The 23,229-nt window shown below is 36.8% G+C and overlaps 1 protein-coding gene and 1 long non-coding RNA gene across 2 annotated transcripts in view; one reads left to right on the top strand and one right to left on the bottom strand.

The window, feature by feature from the left end:
* Positions 1-17,758, bottom strand: part of tmem170b (transmembrane protein 170B) — a 35,904-nt gene extending 18,146 nt beyond the window's left edge. The window contains exon 1 of the mRNA XM_003200515.7: positions 17,419-17,758. Within this exon, the coding sequence (XP_003200563.2) occupies positions 17,419-17,572 (154 nt within the window). The 5' untranslated portion in view covers positions 17,573-17,758. The remainder of the gene's footprint in view (positions 1-17,418) is intronic.
* On the top strand, positions 17,425-19,886 carry LOC141378986 (uncharacterized). The gene is made up of 2 exons (XR_012394855.1): positions 17,425-17,655; positions 19,496-19,886. It is a non-coding gene; the product is annotated as an uncharacterized lncRNA (long non-coding RNA).
* Positions 19,887-23,229: the final 3,343 nt, after the last annotated feature.

A 23,229-nucleotide genomic window follows, 5' to 3' on the forward strand; every position in this document is an offset into this window, starting at 1 on the left:
CCAGATTCATACCACATTACTGTACCAATTTTAGGTTATTGACCTCTAAACTTGCCAAAAATCGCAATACAGCAAGGCAAAAACAGCTATGTACCATTTCACTCTTTGCACATTTGGTGGCGCTATATCTCAGCATTCTTTGAGGGTGCGTTGAATATCTCACTAAGGTCTTGTAGACAATGTTCCAATCTATCAGCAAACCCAGATTTATACCAAATTACTGTACCAATTTTAGGTTATTGACCTCTGAACTTGCAAAAAAATCGCTTACAGCCAAGTACCATTGCACTCTTGACACAATTGGTGGCGCTATACCTCAGCAGTCTTTGAGGGTGCGTTGAATATCTCACTGAGGTCTTGTAGACAATGTTCCAATCTATCAGCAAACCTAGATTCATACCACATTACTGTAAAATTTTCTGGTTATTGATCTCTAAACTTGCCATAAATCGCAATACAACACGACAAAAACAGCTGTCCTATTGCACTCTTGGCACAATTGGTGGCGCTATATCATAGCAGTCTTTGAGGATGCGTTGAATATCTCACTGGAATCTTGTAGACAATGTTCCAATCTATCAGCAAACCCAGATTCATACCACATTACTCTACCAATTTTAGGTTCTTGACCTCTGAACTTGCAAAAAATCGCAATACAGCAAGGCAAAAACAGCTATGTACCATTGCACTCTTGGCACAATTGGTGGCGCTATATCTCAGCAGTCTTTGAAGGTGCGTTGAATATCTCACTGGAATCTTGTAGACAATGTTCCAATCTATCAGCAAACCCAGATTCATATCACATTACTGTACCAATTTTAGGTTATTGACTTCTGAACTTGCAAAAAATCGCAATACAGCCAAGTACCATTGCACTCTTGACACAATTGGTGGCGCTATATCTCAGCAGTCTTTGAGGGTGCGTTGAATATCTCACTGAGGTCTTGTAGACAATGTTCCAATCTATCAGCAAACCTAGATTCATACCACATTACTGTAAAATTTTCTGGTTATTGATCTCTAAACTTGCCATAAATCGCAATACAACGACAAAAACAGTTGTCCTATTGCACTCTTGGCACAATTGGTGGCGCTATATCATAGCAGTCTTTGAGGGTGCGTTGAATATCTCACTGGAATCTTGTAGACAATGTTCCAATCTATCAGCAAACCCAGATTCATACCACATTACTGTACCAATTTTAGGTTATTGACCTCTAAACTTGCAAAAAATCGCTTACAGCAAGGCAAAAACAGCTATGTACCATTGCACTCTTTGCACAATTGGTGGCGCTATATCTCAGCAGTCTTTGAGGGTGCGTTGAATATCTCACTGGGGTCTTGTAGACAATGTTCCAATCCTTCAGCAAACCCAGATTCATACCAATTTACTCTACCAATTTGAGGTTATGGACCTCTGAACTTGCCAAAAATAGCAATACAGCGAAGTACCATTGCACTCTTGGCACAATTGGTGGAACTATATCTCAGCAGTCGTTGAGGGTGCCTTGAATATCTCACTGGGGTTTTGTAGACAATGTTCCAATCTATTAGTAAACCCAGATTCATGCCATATTACTGTACCAATTTTAGGTTATTGACCTCTGAACTTGCCAAAAATCGTAATACAGCTAAGTACCTTTGCACTCTTGGCACAATTGGTGGCACTATTTCTCAGCAGTCTTTGAGGGTGCATTAAATATCTCAGTTGGGTCTTGTAGACAATGTGCCCATCTATTAGCAAACCCAGATTCATACCACATTACTTTACCATTTACTGGTTATTGATCTCTAAACTTGCCATAAATCGCAATACAGCAAGGCAAAAACAGTTGTACTATTGCACTCTTGGCACAATTGGTGGCGCTATATCTCAGCAATCTTTGAGGGTGCGTTGAATATCTCTCTGGGGTCTTGTAGACAATTTTCCAATCTATCAGCAAACCCAGATTCATACCAAGTTACTCTACCATTTTTAGGTTATTGACCTCTGAACATCCCATAAATAGCAAAACAGAGCAATCCAAAAACAGTTATGTACCTTTTCACTCTTGGCACAATTAGTGGCACTGTTTCTCAGCAGTCTTTGAGGGTGCGTTAAATATCTCAGTTGGGTCTTGTACACAATGTTCCCATCTATTACCAACACCAGATTCTTACTAAATTACTGTACCATTTTCAGGTTATTGACCTCTGAACTTGCCATAAATCGCAATATAGCAATGCAAAAACAGCTATGTACTGTTGTACTCAACCCAGACTCATTCTGAAAACGTAGTCCCGTGGAAGTTTCTGGAGACCGCGAAATACGTTCTGGGAGGCACATATTTGCGCAGTTTTTGTTCTCGCGTAAAGCCACCGGAGGCCACTGTCGAGTGACCATCTGTCTGACTGACTGACTGACTGAATGATTGACTGGGTGACTGGCCAATCGGCTGACCCACCCTCCTCTTCCTTTCCTAAACCCAACTGCCTTTACCAATTGACCCGCCCGTCTGCCCGTTTGCTTCCCTAAACCCGAGCAACGTTTTACAAAAGCTGTCCAGAAAAAGAAAAGCCCTTGTCTGATTTTGTCTACTTTTTCTTAGCAGATTTTTGTCTACCTTTTCACCACATTCTCACCCTGTTATGAACTCGTTCACTTTATTTTTTGGATTCTGTTATTGTCTTACCTGATTTCTGAAACCGCTGTTCTCCGGACTAGAACCGGATTGTCGGGTTGCCGCCGTTGTTGAGGTCAGCTCCTGTCTGCGTCTCAACTTTGCAGACGTACATGACGAGCTGCCGGTGAGCATGAAGACGAACGGCGTCACACCGCCCCGTAGCGTATGCTTAAAAAAATGAAATGCAGCCATACGTACCTCCGGCTAGATAAATCGCGTTCTCCATAAACGTCCGCGAGATTTTTTGAATGAGCTTTGGTTGAGTGCAATGGTACAGCTGTTTGTGCATAGCTGTATTGCGATTTATGGCAAGTTTAGAGATCAATAACCAGAAAAATGTACAGTAATGTGGTATGAATCTGGGTTTGCTGATAGATTGGAACATTGTCCACAAGACCTCAATGAGATATTCAAAGCACCCTCAAAGACTGCTAAGGTATAGCGCCACCAATTGTGTCAAGAGTGCAATAGGACAGCTGTTTTTGTCGTGTTGTATTGCGATTTATGGCAAGTTTAGAGATCAATAACCAGAAAATTTTACAGTAATGTGGTATGAATCTAGGTTTGCTGATAGATTGAAACATTGTCTACAAGACCTCAGTGAGATATTCAACGCACCCTCAAAGACTGCTGAGATATAGCGCCACCAATTGTGTCAAGAGTGCAATGGTACTTGGCTGTATTGCGATTTTTTTGCAAGTTCAGAAGTCAATAACCTAAAATTGGTACAGTAATGTGATATGAATCTGGGTTTGCTGATAGATTGGAACATTGTCTACAAGATCCCAGTGAGATATTCAACGCACCCTCAAAGACTGCTGAGATATAGCGCCACCAATTGTGCCAAGAGTGCAATAGGACAATGTTTTTGCCTTGCTGCATTGCTATTTATGGCAAGTTTAGAGATCAATAACCTAAAATTGGTACAGTAATGTGGTATGAATCTGGGTTTGCTGATAAATTGGAACATTGTCTACAAGATGCCTGTGAGATATTCAACGCACCCTCAAAGACTGCTGAGATATAGCGCCACCAATTGTGAAAGGAGTGCAATGGTACATTGCTGTTTTTGCCTTGCTGTATTGCGATTCATGGCAAGTTTAGAGATCAATAACCAGAAAAATGTACAGTAATGTGGTATGAATCTGGGTTTGCTGATAGATTGGAACATTGTCTACAAGACCTCAATGAGATATTCAACGCATCCTCAAAGACTGCTGAGGTATAGCGCCACCAATTGTGTCAAGAGTACAATGGTACTTGGCTGTAAGCGATTTTTTTGCAAGTTCAGAGGTCAATAACCTAAAATTGGTACAGTAATGTGGTATGAATCTGGGTTTGCTGATAAATTGGAACATTGTCTACAAGATGCCAGTGAGATATTCAACGCACCCTCAAAGACTGCTGAGATATAGCGCCACCAATTGTGAAAGGAGTGCAATGGTACATTGCTGTTTTTGCCTTGCTGTATTGCGATTCATGGCAAGTTTAGAGATCAATAACCAGAAAAATGTACAGTAATGTGGTATGAATCTGGGTTTGCTGATAGATTGGAACATTGTCTACAAGACCTCAATGAGATATTCAACGCATCCTCAAAGACTGCTGAGGTATAGCGCCACCAAATGTGTCAAGAGTGCAATAGGACAGCTGTTTTTGTCGTGTTGTATTGCGATTTATGGCAAGTTTAGAGATCAATAACCAGAAAATTTTACAGTAATGTGGTATGAATCTAGGTTTGCTGATAGATTGGAACATTGTCTACAAGACCTCAGTGAGATATTCAACGCACCCTCAAAGACTGCTGAGATATAGCGCCACCAATTGTGTCAAGAGTGCAATGGTACTTGGCTGTAAGCGATTTTTTTGCAAGTTCAGAGGTCAATAACCTAAAATTGGTACAGTAATGTTATATGAATCTGGGTTTGCTGATAGATTGGAACATTGTCTACAAGATCCCAGTGAGATATTCAACGCACCCTCAAAGACTGCTATGATATAGCGCCACCAATTGTGCCAAGAGTGCAATAGGACAACTGTTTTTGTCGTTGTATTGCGATTTATGGCAAGTTTAGAGATCAATAACCAGAAAATTTTACAGTAATGTGGTATGAATCTAGGTTTGCTGATAGATTGGAACATTGTCTACAAGACCTCAGTGAGATATTCAACGCACCCTCAAAGACTGCTGAGATATAGCGCCACCAATTGTGCAAAGAGTGCAATGGTACAGCTGTTTTTGCCTTGCGGTAAGCGATTTTTTGCAAGTTCAGAAGTCAATAACCTAAAATTGGTACAGTAATGTGATATGAATCTGGGTTTGCTGATAGATTGGAACATTGTCTACAAGATCCCAGTGAGATATTCAACGCACCCTCAAAGACTGCTGAGATATAGCGCCACCAATTGTGCCAAGAGTGCAATAGGACAATGTTTTTGCCTTGCTGCATTGCTATATATGCAAGTTTAGAGATCAATAACCTAAAATTGGTACAGTAATGTGGTATGAATCTGGGTTTGCTGATAAATTGGAACATTGTCTACAAGATGCCAGTGAGATATTCAACGCACCCTCAAAGACTGCTATGATATAGCGCCATAAATTGTGTCAAGAGTGCAATGGTACTTAGCTGTATTGCGATTTTTGGCAAGTTTAGAGGTCAATAGCCTAAAATTGGTACAGTAATGTGGTATGAATCTGGGTTTGCTGATAGATTGGAACATTGTCTACAAGACCTCAGTGAGATATTCAACGCACCCTCAAAGACTGCTGAGATATAGCACCACCAATTGTGAAAAGAGTGCAATGGTACATAGCTGTTTTTGCCTTGCTGTATTGCGATTCATGGCAAGTTTAGAGATCAATAACCAGAAAAATGTACTGTAATGTGGTATGAATCTGGGTTTGCTGATAGATTGGAACATTGTCTACAAGACCTCAATGAGATATTCAACGCACCCTCAAAGACTGCTGAGGTATAGCGCCACCAATTGTGTCAAGAGTGCAATGGTACTTGGCTGTAAGCGATTTTTTTGCAAGTTCAGAGGTCAATAACCTAAAATTGGTACAGTAATGTTTTATGAATCTGGGTTTGCTGATAGATTGGAACATTGTCTACAAGATCCCAGTGAGATATTCAACGCACCCTCAAAGACTGCTGAGATATAGCGCCACCAATTGTGCAAAGAGTGCAATGGTACATAGCTGTTTTTGCCTTGCTGTATTGCGATTTTTGGCAAGTTTAGAGGTCAAGAACCTAAAATTGGTACAGTAATGTGGTATGAATCTTGGTTTGCTGATAGATTGGAACATTGTCTATAAGACCCCAGTGAGATATTCAACGCACCCTCAAAGACTGCCGAGATATAGCGCCACCAATTGTGCAAAGAGTGCAATGGTACTTAGCTGTATTACGATTTTTGGCAAGTTCAGAGGTCAATAGCCTAAAATTGTTAAAGTAATATGCTATGAATTTGGGTTTGCTGATAGATTGGAACATTGTCTACAAGACTTCAGTGAGATATTCAACGCACCCTCAAAAACCGATGAGATACAGTGCCACCAATTGTGCCAAGAGTGCAATGGTACATAGCTGTATTGCGATTAATGGCAAGTTTAAAGGGTCAATAACCAGAAAATGGTACAGTAATGTGGTATGAATCTGGGTTTGCTGATAGAGGGGAACATTGTCTACAAGACCCAAGTAAGATTTTCAACGCACCCTCAAAGACAGCTGAGATACAGCGCCACCAATTGTGCCAAGAGTGCATTGGAACAAAACTGTTCTGCTGTGTCAAAATTAACTAGTGGTACCTAGCCTGAAAATGCTAGTGTTTAATTTGTGTATAATCTTATTTCTGGTGTTGTGATAGACAAGTACAATATGTATAAGCTTCTTGTAATTTTTTTTAATAAAATACCAACAATAAGCTTAATAATAATAATAATAGAATTAATGATAATATTATTAATATTTTTTTATTTTTATCATTTATATTAATATTAGTAGTATTAGTACTGTTAAATTCATGTAAATTTGTATAGGTATATAGTTAATTTGTATATATATATATACATATATATATATATATACACACACAGGGCTAACATGGTGGCGCAGTGGGTAGCACTGTCGCCTCACAGCAAGAAGGTTGCTGGTTCGAGCCTTGACTTGGTCAGTTGGCCTTTCTGTTTTTGCATGTTCTCCCCGCTTTCACGTGGGTTTCCTCTGGGTGCTCGGTTTACCCCACAGTCCAAAGACATGCAGTACAGTTAAATTGGGAAGGCTAAATTGTCCATAGTGTACGACTGTGGATGTTTCCCAGAGATGGGTTGCAGCTGGAAGGGCATCCGCTGCATAAACCATGTCCTGGAGAAGTTGGCGGTCATTCCGCTGGGGCGACCAAAGTTTAATAAAGGGAACAAGCCGAAAATAAAATAAATGAATACATATACATACACTTAAATAAACACAGACACAGGAAAATGTATTGTGTACTGTGTATGAATATATATATATATATATATATATATATATATATATATATATATATATATATATATATATATATAGAGAGAGAGAGAGAGAGAGAGAGAGAGAGAGAGAGAGACATATTTTACACACATATTTATAAATAGGTACATATTAATAAATTTTTATAAGGTATATAGATTAATTGGCATTTATTTCAGTACAATATGTATAAGTGCATTGTAAAATATTTTTATTTCACTACTACTATTACTACTAATAATAAAAATTAATAATAATAATAATTATTAATATTATTAATAATAATAATAATAAATCATTATTATTAAATGATTATGTATTGGCATCTTTATTTTGTGTAAATTTATAACACAAACATACTTTTTTATCTTTAGTGTTAAACATTTTTAATGTGAACACACACACACACACACACACACACACACACACACACACACACACACACACACATAGTTTATAGTACACACATACATAGTATGTAGTAGGCACACAAATACATAAAAGTTAAAAATAAAACATTAAATGAATATGCAAAAAACTTGGCATATAGCACCTCCAACTGGGCATTTATTGAAATGACTGTATTTTGATCGTTTTTAGGTCTGTCTTCTCAATGGGATAGAATTATAAATACTTATACATATGCAGACGCGTGTATAGACGTATACTATTAACCTGTTGTGTAATATTAGAGAGAACATGGTACAGTATTCAATTATGCAATAGCTCATTCAGTTCAATTCACATTTATTTGTATAAGGTGTATAAAAAGGTGTATAAGAAGTGCATTGTCTGTTCTTTGAAACAATAGGTTTAACAAAACTTGAATTGTATTTACAGGCGTGGGTGTCAGAAAAAGCTACTAAAATCTAATACAAATTGTAGTATTTGCAGATAAAACATATGCATTAACTTTTACAACTTGAATTAATAAAACAATTATTTTGTATCTGAAATCCTTGCTGAGGCAGGCACTGTCTATTCATAGGTGGGTCATGTGAAGTCTTCATAAAGGACTATTTCTGGAAAAAAAACAAAAATATGTTGTACTCAAACGATGGCACTGTCAATAATTAATCAATGATGCAATTAGATTTCATGCTTGCAGCCCGTTTTCTATCTTATATCAGTTTCATTTAGCATTTTTCATTTTTCAAAAAGAAACATAAATAAACACGGCCCCTAAGATGAGCGCGAATAAGAAGCTGAAAAACGGAAGCGTCGCGGTTTTTAAGGTGGACCGCATAGCGTCAATAAGAAGCTGCGAATAAGAAGCTGGATTCAGCCTCGTACTGTATAATGTGTGCAAAAGTGAAATCGGCAGAGATATTAAACATCTGTCAACATCTCCTATGCATAATCATTCATTTCTTTTCGGCTAAGTTCCTTTATCAATCTGGGGTTGCCACAGTGGAATGAACCACCAATTTATCCAGCATATGATTTACGCAGTGGCTGCCCTTCCAGCTGCAACCCATCACTGAGAAACATCCTTCTATGTAATGTATTATCACATGCACTAAAAGCATCCTCTCCTGATACTGTCTGTGAACCCCCCACAAGCATCAATCCCCTCAATCAGCACAGCTATGTTCTGCTAAATCCTCCACAAGCACCAAACCATGAACACAGCCACATTCTGCCCCAGCAAGTCAGTTTCAAACATAAAAAACAAAAATAACAAACAAACTTTGTGTCTGTTTTGTGGCAGGCAGATGACAATAGCAGGGCTGTATCTTTTAGTATTATATAGAATACTTTTGTTCTGCCAGATCTCCCAGGCAGGGTTTTATTTAGATTTATTTAGTTAATTTTAGTTTTTGGAATTCTGTGCATTGGAAAGAAGTTCTTTCAGAAGAAGAACAGTTTTTTGAAGTATTTTTTGTTTTTATTCTGTCTATTCAGTGTCCTTCAACAAGAACGGTGGTGGTGGGGTTCATAATATTCACAATGGTATTTTATTAGTTGTTGGTTTAACCATGGATGAGATAATGGCTTCTATGTTATTTTCTTTTCAATGACATTTCTTGTCACATGTTCAATAACAACAACCAATATTACATATCTATAATTTATATAATGGGTATAATTAAACAATACTTTCACTATAACGTAAATTAGAAGAGTAATAGAAAAAATATATATTTTTGCGCCATTTTGAATTTTACTCGAATACAAATACAAATACTTTTCCCCCCTCAACAAATACAAATACAAATACCGGCTGCTCCGCACATCCCTAATATACATATATATATATATATATATATACAATTATATATATTCATTCATTCATTTTCATGTCGGCTTAGTCTCTTTTTTAATCCGGGGTCACCACAGCGGAATGAACCGCCAACTTATCTAGCAAGTTTTTACGCAGTGGATGCTCTTCCAGCCGCAACCCATCTCTGGGAAAATATATACATATATATATATATACACACACACACACACACACACACACACACACATATATATATATATATATATATATATATATATATTCAATCTGGCCGCTGCATCGGAGCACAGTAGCGCGGTAGAGCAGGTAAGAAAACAGAAAATATACTTCATATACTTCCATAAGTCGTTATACTAAAACATGCTAGGTAATTTTAACACCATTCATGCTTCTTCTGACAGTTCTTGACTGTAACCTACAGTGTTTAATAGTTGTAAGCTTAGCGTAGAACTCCTACACATTTTAAAATGTCATTATCAGCAGATAACGTGATTTAGGTTATACAGACTGCTGTATGCTACTAGCAATATAGTCTAACATGCAAAAGAACCTATAGCTATAGCCATAGTGCTGTAGGCATTAGTAGTGAACTCTGAATACATAGCTAACCTTTAAAGTAAAATATTAAATACATGCATAGGTTACAGTATGTAATTAATCCTCTCATAATCCTCTCATGATGCAATCAACCCCATATTATTTTGATTCTTTATTCTCTCCACAAAGTTTCTAACAAGTACCGAGCATGCAAGTGCTAAGAATCACTTTGGGGTATGCATGTGCGGTTCATTCCGCTGTGGTGACCACAGATTAATAAAGGGACTAAGCCGAAAATGAATGAATGAATGAATGGTACTGCTTATATTATTTCACCATCTCTACACCAATGAATGTAAATGAGCGTGTCTGTGGGTGGGGTTGTGTCGTTGTGGTAATGTGGGCTGGTATGGCTACAGTGCCAGGGCTGAATTTTTGTCCCAGTCCGCCCCTGGATGTGGTTGCCAGAAGTTTACTGTTAAAAAAAAGCTAGTATTTTACAGTACACTACCATATTTTACCATATTTAAATAATTCCATTTTAGAGTGAATGAAAACATCCCCAACAGCACACAAGGGTTAAAACTTCACATTGCTTTGGAATAACGTGAAGGTGAGAGATGAGGATTTTTATTTATTATTTTTGTGAATTATTCCGTCCTCTCTCTAGGCTGTCCTGTTATGCGTCATGCCAGATGTCCATTAGATTGCAGAATTTATAATCTGACCAAATCTGGGAAGTGAAAGGTCGGATGTGTCGTGTGTCTAATGCACTGTAAATCAGCCTATGCTTATGTAGCTCATTCTGTCTTTCAGAAAAATTCCACGGTCCCACTTTATATTAAGTGTCCTTAACTACTATGTAGTTGCATCAAAAAATAAATACAATGTATTTACTGTGTTCATAATGTATGTGAGAACACTTGTGGTGCTCTTAAATTGGGATAGGGGTTGGGTTATGGACAGGTTTGGTGGTATGGGTAGGTTTAAGGGTGGGTTAAGGTGTAAGTAATGGTCAGCAGTGTATTTACAAATGTAATTACAGAAGCTAGTTACAGATGTAATTACATACAGGTATTAAATTAAGCATAAGTACACAATAAATACATGTATTTATACAATAAGTACATTGTAACAAACAATTAGTTCCTGTGTAAGTACATATTAGTTAAGGACACTTAATATAAAGTGGGACCAATTCCACTTATTTTCCGCGGTTTATATTATATCATTGTTCACTGCAGTGACTTCATGAGTCAGGAGTTATTTTAGTGGTTCTATACATTTGCTTCAGGGAATTTTAACATCAAGTGACCAAACGCAATATAAAACCTATGATTTAAAACATGAAGCATTATTTTAGCCCAAATATTGTGAAATTATAGACATAAATGAAAGTAAAATGCGTAGTTTAAACATTTAAATATTAATAATTTAATTAAAATTTAATTTAAATGTTGTAAGTCAAATTTAAATCAAGTGGTTGGAATGTCTATATATATATATATATATATATATATATATATATATATATATATATATATATATATATATATATATATATATATATATATATATATATATATATATATATATATAAATATATATATTTTTTATATATATATATATATATATATATTTTTTTTTTTTTTTTAAATATATATATATATATATACAGTATACAGTATGAGCAGGCCGAGTGCCTTAGTGCCCCACTAGTGATGATATACAGCCATATCGCACTGCTACGAGTGTGATATTGCGTTTATACAACAGTTCAACGACATAATCGTGTGTTTAAAAACTAAAATTAAACACGGAAAGTCTAAAAACCCTTTTGTATGAGGAACTACTTTCTTCCACCATTCCTTCACATCTGCAGCTGACGTCAGAACAGCAGAAACCATAGCTAATTCACCAACATTACTTTAGAGCTAGTATTTGAATGATTCTCTAGCATAACATCTAAAGAGATGACATTGCTGGTGATTTTGCTTACATTTTAAGATTATAAGTCTGAACGGCATGAAATGCCATCAGTCTAGAGACATTCCCAGTATTTCGCTGTCGCAATCAGGAGATCACAATAATTAACCCCGAAAAGCTAAAGCAAAGCAAACACTACAAGAATAACATTACTGTTGTGGTTGTAATAAGAAAAAAACACTAAACGCATGAAGGCATTATTTCTTTCTTTTTTTTACTGAACTATTCTGCAGTAGCGTAAACTTGAGACTAATTAGAAACAAACCAACCAAAAAGTTATACAAAGAGTCAACACAAAATACAATCATTCTAAAAATGTGAATCCCATCTCACACTCAATACACTACAATTATATGGTATAAACACAGCACTACAACATACAAAAGAGAGATTACAACTAAGAAAGTCACTCGTTTTATAATGATTTTATCAGCTGTAGTTTCAATAAATTTTCCTCTAAAGGCTTATTTTGCTGTTTCTGTTGCATAATTTAAATTATGAATATTTAAAATAACCACTATCATTATAAATAAACTGCGTAGTTGCAATCTAAACAACTACATTCTTACCTAAAAAGAGCTTCAAAAGTACATTATGTTATCCAACAGCTGCAATATTGGTCAAACTGTAGTGAGTCTATTGATCTGCTGAGTGTGAGGCGGCAGTAGGGGTTCTGGTATTGCAGAAAATGCCAAGGCTATCAGCAAATCGGATTCAGGAAACACAGAACCGTTGTGTGTGTGTGTGTGTGTGTGTGTGTGTGTATATATATATATATATATATATATATATATATATATATATATATATATATATATATATATATATATATATATATATGATCCAAAAATTAGTAGACCAAATAATATGTTATATATATATATGATCCAAAAATTAGTAGACCAAATTAATATGTTTTTTAATGCAATTTGTCAAGTTTAAAAAAAAACCATCTTTAAATCTTTTTATTTTTATTTGAAAAACTGTTAGGGTCAATATTATTTGCAAATTTATTTATTTTCTTTTTTTTTCAGTTGTCTACAGAACTTTTGTCTTAATATAAAGATGAAAGTTGTTTAATTCTATAGGATGCCTTACAATATTATTTTGTACTTATAACGTTTATTATTCAGTACTGAAGCCAAAACTGGAGCTAACAAAATAATGATCCAAAAATTTGTAGACCAAATTAATATGTTAGGGAAAAATATTAAATAGTTTTATTAAACAAAAATATATAAAATGCTATTGATGTTATGTACTTTGTATTTTTTGTTATATATATATATATATATATATATATATATATATATATATATATATATATATATATATATATATATATATTGCGTGATTTAATATATTATCTTTCTATTTCTAAAGATGTTCAGTGTCTAAAATACATTTTAATAAATATTTCCTATAAATAAATCTGTGTTGTTTTATTAAAAACACTTTCATTAATGTAAACTTGATGAAGAAAAATGCCTGTATGTTTTATATGTGCCAAAAACAAATCAATCTAAGGCGTAACGCCATCTAACTGCAAGACATTTAAGGAAAAAAAAAATTAATTGCTGCAGTTTCTGAAATGCTCTGGGTGTAGCTACTGTACCTTATCTGGACCCTTACAAAGGAAATGAACTACACCATGGGAGAATTTCCACAGCAGGTCACACCCTTGACATTGAATGGATTTACACTGTACTGGTGTTGACTAACAGCCTGCTCCAACACAAAGCTGGCTATCCAGGAATGATCATAGCAAGCAGACACTACAAAGCCAAAGAGTGTATAATGCAGCATAAGAGAAGCCGAGAGCACAGTATCATGTGGAGAGCAATATGCTGATGGTAATTACTAATGATTACTCCACTACACGAGCCTGGAGCCGCCAAAAACGATGCAGTGACTCAAGATTAACTGGAGCTTAATGAATGACATGGTGTGATGCTTTTTTAAAGGTCCACTTTCAGACTGGCTGATTGCTCAAGCAATTTACAGTCTGCCACAAGCAGATTGCACTACTAAACACTCAAAAGAGAACTTACTATAATACAAATATGATATACTCATGCACAAAATAAAAGAGCAATGTTTTGAACACGTACATAATTGTAATTTCATGGTGTTTGCTGATATACTGTGCCTTTAAAGGTCCAGTGAAATTAAAATAACGTTTTATGGTTGCTAGTATCAGTATGTTAGCCTTAAAGGGTATCTGTAAGCTAGTGTGGTACAAAACAATGACAAAATTCATGTTTAGATAACTGATCCAAACATGTAAAACTTGTAGTTAGTCACTTCCACCTAAATGGATCAATGTTTTTTTTTTGTTTGTTTTTTTCACGTCAGACGTCACAGACATGTCACTTGTATACTTTTAAATTGGGCAACAGTGTAGCTGTCAATATGGTGAATAAAGCCCGGCCTTCTATTAAAGGAGCCAATCAGCGATCGCTGTTTGGCGAATAAAGCCTGCCTTCTAGTACAGGAGCCAATCAGCGATCGCTATACAATGACAATTCTCCAGGGGAGGGGATCGGACCAGATGCGAGTTTCTGCAGATTTTGTGGGATACGAACATTTAGAAATTAAACTAAAGCCTGACTATCTAAGACCAGGCTGGAAATGGCTGGAAACCCCTCTAAAACCAGCATGGTCTACCAGCTAAAACCAACCAACCAGCCTAGGCTGGTTTAAGCTGGATTTTTCAGTAGGGTCCCCATTCAAACAGAATGCCCAAGCATTCTGCCTGAGAGGCGTTTCAAAGATGGTCGCCGAGTGAACTGACTTGCCTTAAACGGACTTGAAGGGCCTCAGTTTCTTATCAAATCTTCTGACCAATCAAATGCTCTCTAGCATAGATATATACACTAGATGTCGCATAGGGACCCTGAGCATGCGTCACGTAACGAGCAAACAAAGAAAACAAAGCACAAAGGCAGAACATTTCATAGGTAAGATTAAGTTTTTTACGTTTTTGTATGTTCTGAACTTTTGTGATAAACAGGTAGCATTATTGATGATAACAGTCACTTACTGCGTTCACCAAAAGGCAAAGTAGCTCCAACTCGCACTTAATACTCGGCGTATGCTAGTTTTGTTGAATAAAATCAACAAACAATGCAAAAGAAATATGACAACGAGATGCTGCGCTGCCAAAAACCACAGTCACAGCCACAGTCCTCCACTGTTCCTTGGTCCCGCATTCATTTCAAAGGAGCGCTACCCTGTTCCAAAATGGCGGCTCTATTGACGCATTCCTTCCAATAGACAACAACAGGATAGGCGACATCTAATATATATATCTATGGCTCTCTAGTATCTGACATGCCCCGCCCCCTTCAAGACGCTTCACATTTGCTTTCATTTGATGCGCTTGACACTCACACTGGCAGAGCATTAATTAAACAAAACGCTATTGGCTGTTTGTGAAAAGGGGAGGAGCTACTATATGCATCACCGTCTCTTCACGTTTCAGTTGAGATTATGTCAAACCTCGAATAAAAAATGCACATTTTAAAGCACATAATGAGACCTTTAAGTAGGGCTATTTCATACATATGACAGTAAATATATTTAAATAATGATGATCATTTAATATATTTTTTTTTACAATGCAAATAAGTGGCCGAAATAAGTGTCATGCGAGATGTGATATGCTGTTGTTAGCCACACAAAACAGATGTCACAGGGAACTTACTATAGTTAAAATACTAGTTATTCACAAAACAAAAAAGTACCATGGTAAAGCTGTGTTTTGAAGACAAATATAGTGGTAATTTCATGATATATTATATATTGTGCCTTGACTACTACATAAAATCACAGTAAACATATAAAAATGAAAATCATTTGATTCAGAATGACAATCATATTTACTAAAATAAATGGAAATCATCAATTTACTAAAATAAATGGAAGATATTCACCATGCTAGATGTGATATGTTGTTAACCACGCAAAGCAGATGGTACAGGGAACTTGCTATAGTAAACATGCTATAATTATACACAAAACAATAAAGTACTATTACTAATCTATCTTTTAAACACATAAAAGTAATATCGGATGCACTGAGATATTGTGCTTTTAAGTAAAAATACAGTAAATAAATATATAAATAGTTGATCTTTTGATTCTGAATGACAGTCATGATTATGTACTTTTTTAAACCTCCAAAAAATGACAGAAATTTACCATGTGAGATGTGTTATGTTGTTAACCACACAAAACAGACGGCACAGGGGCAGGGTGGATTTAGTGATTTGGGGGCCCTAAGCAAGTCCAAGCACGGGGTCCAAAAGTCCTAAAATGCACTCTTTCGACTTTTATTTTATTTATTTAGTAGTTATATATATATATATATATATATATATATATATATATATATATATATATATATATATATATATATATATATCACTCAAACTTCTTTTCTACATTTTATCTTAATAAAATCTCCACATATTAAGTGATCCGTTTTCTTAAAATGCAATTTACAACTAAAAATACAACAAAAAATAATTAAACTGCTCTTTGATTGGGGGTGGTGGACAAATTTGTGTCGATGTAATACTATTTTATATTATTATAACATGACATTACACTATTATAATAATATTCCATTTTATTTTATATTAAATAATATTCATTATGTTTAAACTATATTTGACTCTCACCATACAAAGTATGATAGAAACCATTGCTATATATAGTTTAAAGGTATAGATATTTATTGGGGGCCCCGAGATTTTCTGGCACCCAAGCGGCCACTTACCTTGCTTATTGGTTAAATCCACCCCTGCACAGGGAACTTACTATAGTAGTTAGTTAAAATACTACAGTATAGGTATGCATAAAAAAGCCAAAAAGTACCATGCTAAAGCTGTTTTGAACACATATAAAGCTCTTCAATAGTGGTATGCATCATGGTTTCGCTGATATACAGTGCCTTTGTGTATATGTATCGTGTGTATATATATATTGTAAATACACAAATGAAAGATGATCATGTGATTCTGAATGACAATCATGATCATGTACAAAAAAATGACAGAAATTGACCATGTGAGGTGTAGTATGTTGTTAACCACACCTTTTAATAATTTTATCATCATTTAGTTTACTAATTTTCATGATGGTGAGCACACAATAGATGAATGTGCACATCATTAATTTCAATATACTTATATAGCCCATCAAAGCACAATGATATAGCCCAATGGGCTCCCGTCTGGCCAGATGTAGTTTTCCGGAAATGCACACTATTAACGCATGTAAATACTGTACATGATGTATAATTTATTTAGCATGCGAGCACATAGTATCTTCTATCAAGAGTGATGTGTGACCTTGTTGAGAAGAGCGCGCGCGCGTGTGTATATGTGTGCCGATACAATAGACTGACCGGATGGATGAGCCGGACACATGAACCCGCCTGACCGGCTCTTTCTCCGGCGCGTGCACATACCTGTGAAGTGCTTGAGGGTCGCCTCGCCCTGGACCCACAGGCTGAGCACTTGCTGCACCGACAGATTAATGGAGTAATCCTTGTTCATGTTCGCGCCGGGCGGCTGGAGCGCGGCCCTTCTGCTCAGAAATCTGCCCGAGGATGGAGGACACATGGAGGCTCTTCACCGGCGCCGCTGCTCGCTGGAGGAGGATGGCAGAGCGCCGGTCCGTCTCATCAGCTCAGGGGCCATGATGGGTACGGCTGACATCCACACACACACATTCACACACACACACACACACATACACTCACACACTTTCGCATTCACGCGCACTCTCTCGCTGTCACACACACAGATGCACGCGCGCGCGCACCGGCGCTTCTGCAAGGCGCTTAAAGGCGCCGCGCTCTTAAAGGGAGGTGAGCATCACATGTACAGTACGACCAAATACTGCAGTTTATGAATGAAATTGTGTACTATTCTATCTATCTATCTATCTATCTATCTATCTATCTATCTATCTATCTATCTATCTATCTATCTATCTATCTATCTGTCTGTCTGTCTGTCTGTCTGTCTGTCTGTCTGTCTGTCTGTCTGTCTGTCTGTCTGTCTGTCTGTCTGTCTGTCTGTCTGTCTATCTATCTGTCTATCCTAATTAAATTTTTGTATTTTTCTATATGGAATAATTTTATAAGAACTTGAATAAATTGTATTGCTGTTGTTGTTGATAGTAGTAATAAAAATATCAGTATTCCTAGGTAATGTTTATACTGTATCGATTTATAAAAGTGTGTATATTGCTGTTGGCACAATTTCTAACTAACTACGACTGCTCATGCAATATTTAAAAAAAAATAAAAGATTAAATGTACTATTACCACTACCACCACAACTACTTCTATCCCTATTATTATTATTAATATTCATCCATTCATTCATTTTCTTGTCAGCTTAGTCCCTTTATTAATCCAGGGACTACAGCGGAATGAACCGCCAACTTATACAGCAAGTTTTTACACAGCAGATGCCCTTCCAGCCACAACCCATCTCTGGGAAACATCCACACACACATTCACACACACTACTGACAATTTAGCCAACCCAATTCACCTGTACCGCATGTCTTTGGACTGTGGGGGAAACCGGAGCACCTGGAGGAAACCCACGCAAACGCAGGGAGAACATGCAAACTCCACACAGAAACGCCAACTGAGCCGAGGTGACCCAGTGACCTTCTTGATGTGAGGCGAACGTGCTACCTACTCGCCACTGCGTCGCTATTATTAATGTCATTATTATTAATATTACTATTATTATAAATAATAATAATGGGCATCAAGGTGGCAAAGTGGGTAGAATAATCATCTCACAGCAAGAAGGTCGCTGGTTCGAGCCTCAGCTGGGTCAGTTTGCATTTCTGTGTGGAGTTCGCATGTTCTCCCCGTGTTGGCGTGGGTTTCCTCCAGGTGCTTCCCCCACAGTCCAAACACATGCACTATAGGGGAATTGAAGAAACTAAATTGGGCGTATATGAGAAGGAGTGTGTATGGGTGTTTCCCAGTGATGGGTTGCAACTGGAAGGGCATCCACTGCATAAAACATATGCTGGATAAGTTGGCGGTTTATTCTGCTGTGGTGACCCTAGATTAATATAAGGACTAAGCCAAAAAGAAAATGAATAATAATAATAATAATAATAATAATAATAATAATAAAATAGTTTCAGAAATGTATACTATGTTGTTAACAACAACAAATATTTCAAGCCATTATATTAATACTAAAAATAATTGTTATTGTTATGTATATTAACAAAAAGCTTTTGGATAGAAAATCAAGTTTAATGCTACGGAAAATGAGAAATATTTGTATATTTAAATATTAAAGTATTTAAAAATAAATTAATATTATTAGGATCATCATCAGTAATCATAGATTTAAATAATCAGTTTAAGCATAGTCCAATGGTTCAATTAAAACTGGTAAACAATGAACAGGACTGTTTAATTTAATATCAATAACATTAATCATATAACATGCTATTATTATTTTTGACAATATTAATGATTCATTCATTCATTTTCTTTTCAGGTTAGTCCCTTTATTAATCAGGCGTCGCCACAGCGGAATGAACCGCAAACTTATCCAGCATATGTTTTACACAGCAGATGCCCTTCCAGCCGCAACTCATCACTGGGAAACACCCATACACACTCCTTCACACACACTATGCCCAATTTAGTTTATTCAATTCCCCTATAGCGCATGTGTTTGGACTGTGGGGGAAACCGGAGCACCCGGAAGAAACCTACGTCAACATGGGGAGAACATGCAAACTCCACACAGAAATGCCAACTGACTCAGCCAGGGCTCGAACCTGCAACCTTCATGCTGTGAGACGATCATGCTACCCACTGCGCCATCGTGACGCCCCATAATGGATTTATATAAATATTAATTTGAAATAAAATTATAAAATCATCATTATCTCCAGCATTATTCATTTGACAATTCACATAGCTTTCGTTTAGGTGTTAATCCTTGTAGATTACTACCTCATTAAAATCATCATGAAGTGAATTTTTAGCAGTCATTGCTGGAACTCCATTAGAATATTTATTTTATCTTGTCTTGTCTCCTCTTGCTGTTGCTCTGCTGTGTTAGATAATGTGTTGCTGTTCTGGAAAATTCCACCGAAAAATCTATTTTAGGACTGACAGTGTTCACCTTAAAATGCCTATATCTAGGAATTGAGACAATAACATTCGCTCAGAATTTCCCTTAAAGAGCCCATATTATGGGTTTTTGAAAATTGCCCTTCATGTAGTGTGTAACACAGCTCTAAGTGAAGTGAAGTATCCAGCTAAGGCTTAAATCTGTTAGTGTACAGTGTTTAAAACGGTTGATTCATCTAGTCGATGAATCAACGATGAGTCGACTCATAGTGCTTCAAACGAGTCGCCTTGATACCGAGTCATTAGGTGTTTCGCCATGACGTACGAATGAAACCAAGTTATTCACATGCACGCGCAAACCCGTGAGATTTCGAACCGGCGACCTTCCGCATGGGAGTCGGTTGCTCTAACAAGGAGGCTTAAGACCATGGCGTCTAGTGTCTGTCGCTGGAGCATCTTTAGAGGTCAGAGGAGTTAGGCTTACCTGCACAGCACACACTAGCTGGCCTCCGTTACACTCACCCCCCTAAACCTCACTCCCATCCGGGTCACGGCACCAATTTAACCCCACCGGTTTTACACCACCCAACCCGCTCCAAGCTGGTATCGAACCGGCGACCTTCCGCATGGGAGTTGGTTGCTTTAACAAGGAGGCTAAAGACAATAGCCTCTAGCGACTGTCGCTAGAGCATCTTTAGAGGTCAGAGGAGTGAGGTTTACCTGCACAGCACTTACTAGCTGGCCTCCATTACACTCACCCCCCTAAACCTCACTCCCCTCCAGGTCACGGCACAAATGTAACCCCACCAGTTCTACGCCACCCAACCCGCTCCGAGCTAGTATCGAACCGGCGACCTTCCGCATGGGAGTTCTTCAGAGGAGTGAGGTTTACCTGCACAGCACACACTAGCTGGCCTCCGTTACACTTAGTCCCTTTATTCATCAGGGGTTGCCACAGCAGAATGAACCGCCAACTATTCCAGCATGTTTTACACAACGGATGCCCTTCCAGTTGCAACCCAGTACTGGGAAACATCCATACTCTCTCAAATTCACACACAAACACTACGTCCAATTTAGTTTATTCAATTCACCTATAGTGCATGCAGTTGGACTGTGGGGGAAACCAGAGCGCCACGCCAACATGGGGAGAACATGCAAACTCCACACAGAAATGCAAACTGACCCAGCCGGGACTCGAAACCAGCAACCTTCTAAAACCACTTCTAAAAAAAAAGAATGGGCTTATTGCACTCAGATTAAAACCTGAACATGATCTAATGGGATTTTCATTGGGAAATTGACATAATATCTTCTCCTCCCTGATCATTTTTCCACTATATGCTGGTCTGATATTTAATCTTGCGCTTGCTGTATTGTTGTACTGTATGCTCACAGCATCTGCTTTCTCACTGTACAGAAATGCTCATTATTAAACAGTGACTGAATGCCAGGTGATGTGAAGAGGACACCTGACACCTGAGCAGAGAGTGGGGAAATTGACCTTTGTGAAGAAATACAGCTCCTCTAAAGGGCCCAAGGGCGTGTTTCCAAAGGCAAAGAGAGTTATTCAGCTCCAAGGACATTGTGGGACTTGAAAGCATCACTAGTTGAACATAAACAAACCTAAAGCCCACATAAATTAATAGGATACATACACAGGGACTTTTCATTTTCAGTGAGCTGGCTTAGTTCCAGTGGTGTAAAGTACTTAAGTAAATGAACTTTGTTACTTTGCTTAAGTATTTTTTTGGGCTACTTTGTACTTGTACTATTAAAAATATAAGCAACTTTTACTCCCTACTTGACTACATTTTTGATTGAATATTTGTACTCTTTACTCCACTACATTTGAACGGACGCTTATAGTTACTCGTTACATTGTGATTGTGCGTGACAAGTCGGGACTGATGACCGTCCATGGCCTTATCTGAAAGAAATGTTTTCATTTGCCGATATGCAAAATGCCTCTTACAGGATGCAGTGTCTACTATAATAAGTGCTTTTAAGAATTTATCGGAAAATTTGAGAAAACACATTGAAGTAAGAGTCTATTTAATGTTAATTTATTGTGAATTAAGTGACTTTAATACAGTTACTGTTATGGCAAAAAGCACTGGGACATGACATGACTATGTTTTAGCTTAATGTTTTTGTGCAATGTGAATAAATGTTTTACTGATATTATACATTTTGCATCAGGTGCATTAAGCTGTGAGTTTGTGATGCATTTTTCATTTAATTTATATGTAGTTTATTAAGTTGCAAAATAACACTGATCCTCTTTGTTCAATACAGAGAAAACATCCTAATCAATTGAAAAACTACTCAAAATAAAAGTATTGCCCCCCTTTGAGACGGTGAGGTGAATCACGTGAAAGTCAGCCTTTTTTTTTTTTTACTACTTTTTTACTACTTTTTTTGTTTTTTTTATTGTTTGTGCCATTTTGAACATTTGAGTTTGAGACTTTTTGTTTTATTTTATTTTTTTCATCTATTTTGTTCTGCCATTTTGAAACATTGAGGTTTTCAATTTAATTTCTTATATTAGGAAATAAAACCTTTCTTGTTGTTCTTTGAGCCTATATTCAGTATGAGTAAAATACTTAAGTTCTTTTAAAATTGGATACTTTAATACTTTTACTCAAGTCTTATTGGAATTGGTGACTTGTAACTTGTAATGGAGTAATTTTTACAGTAAGCTATCTGTACTTTTACTCGAGTATGGTTTTCAGGTACTTTTTACACCTCTGCTTAGTTCTGGTAAACTGTCATGACGTTACACAATCGCTGCGTTTAAGATCTGATTTCTTTACAGATCAGTGATCTGCGCTGCCTGGTTGATATACAATATAAAGTGGGACTCAGACCGGACAAGAACCACTTAATTAAATTCCTTTGTCCCACGCCATGTCTTTAAAATATTGAAATTTATTTTACCACAGTATTTTCAAGAGCGTCTTCCATGGTCTTCCATCTCGTTTTACGCTTGAACAACTAAGTGAATGCTTAAGTCTATTTAACTGATTATATATTAATCAAATGACATCATCTACGCTGTGATAGAAGCCTTATGAACGAACCGAGTTCACCAAGTTTATCGGTGGCTGTAAAACATTGCCATTCAAGCATCTTTGAGAAAACAACAGT

This window comes from Danio rerio, chromosome 19 (assembly GCF_049306965.1).
Source record: "Danio rerio strain Tuebingen ecotype United States chromosome 19, GRCz12tu, whole genome shotgun sequence".
Lineage (NCBI taxonomy): Eukaryota > Metazoa > Chordata > Actinopteri > Cypriniformes > Danionidae > Danio > Danio rerio.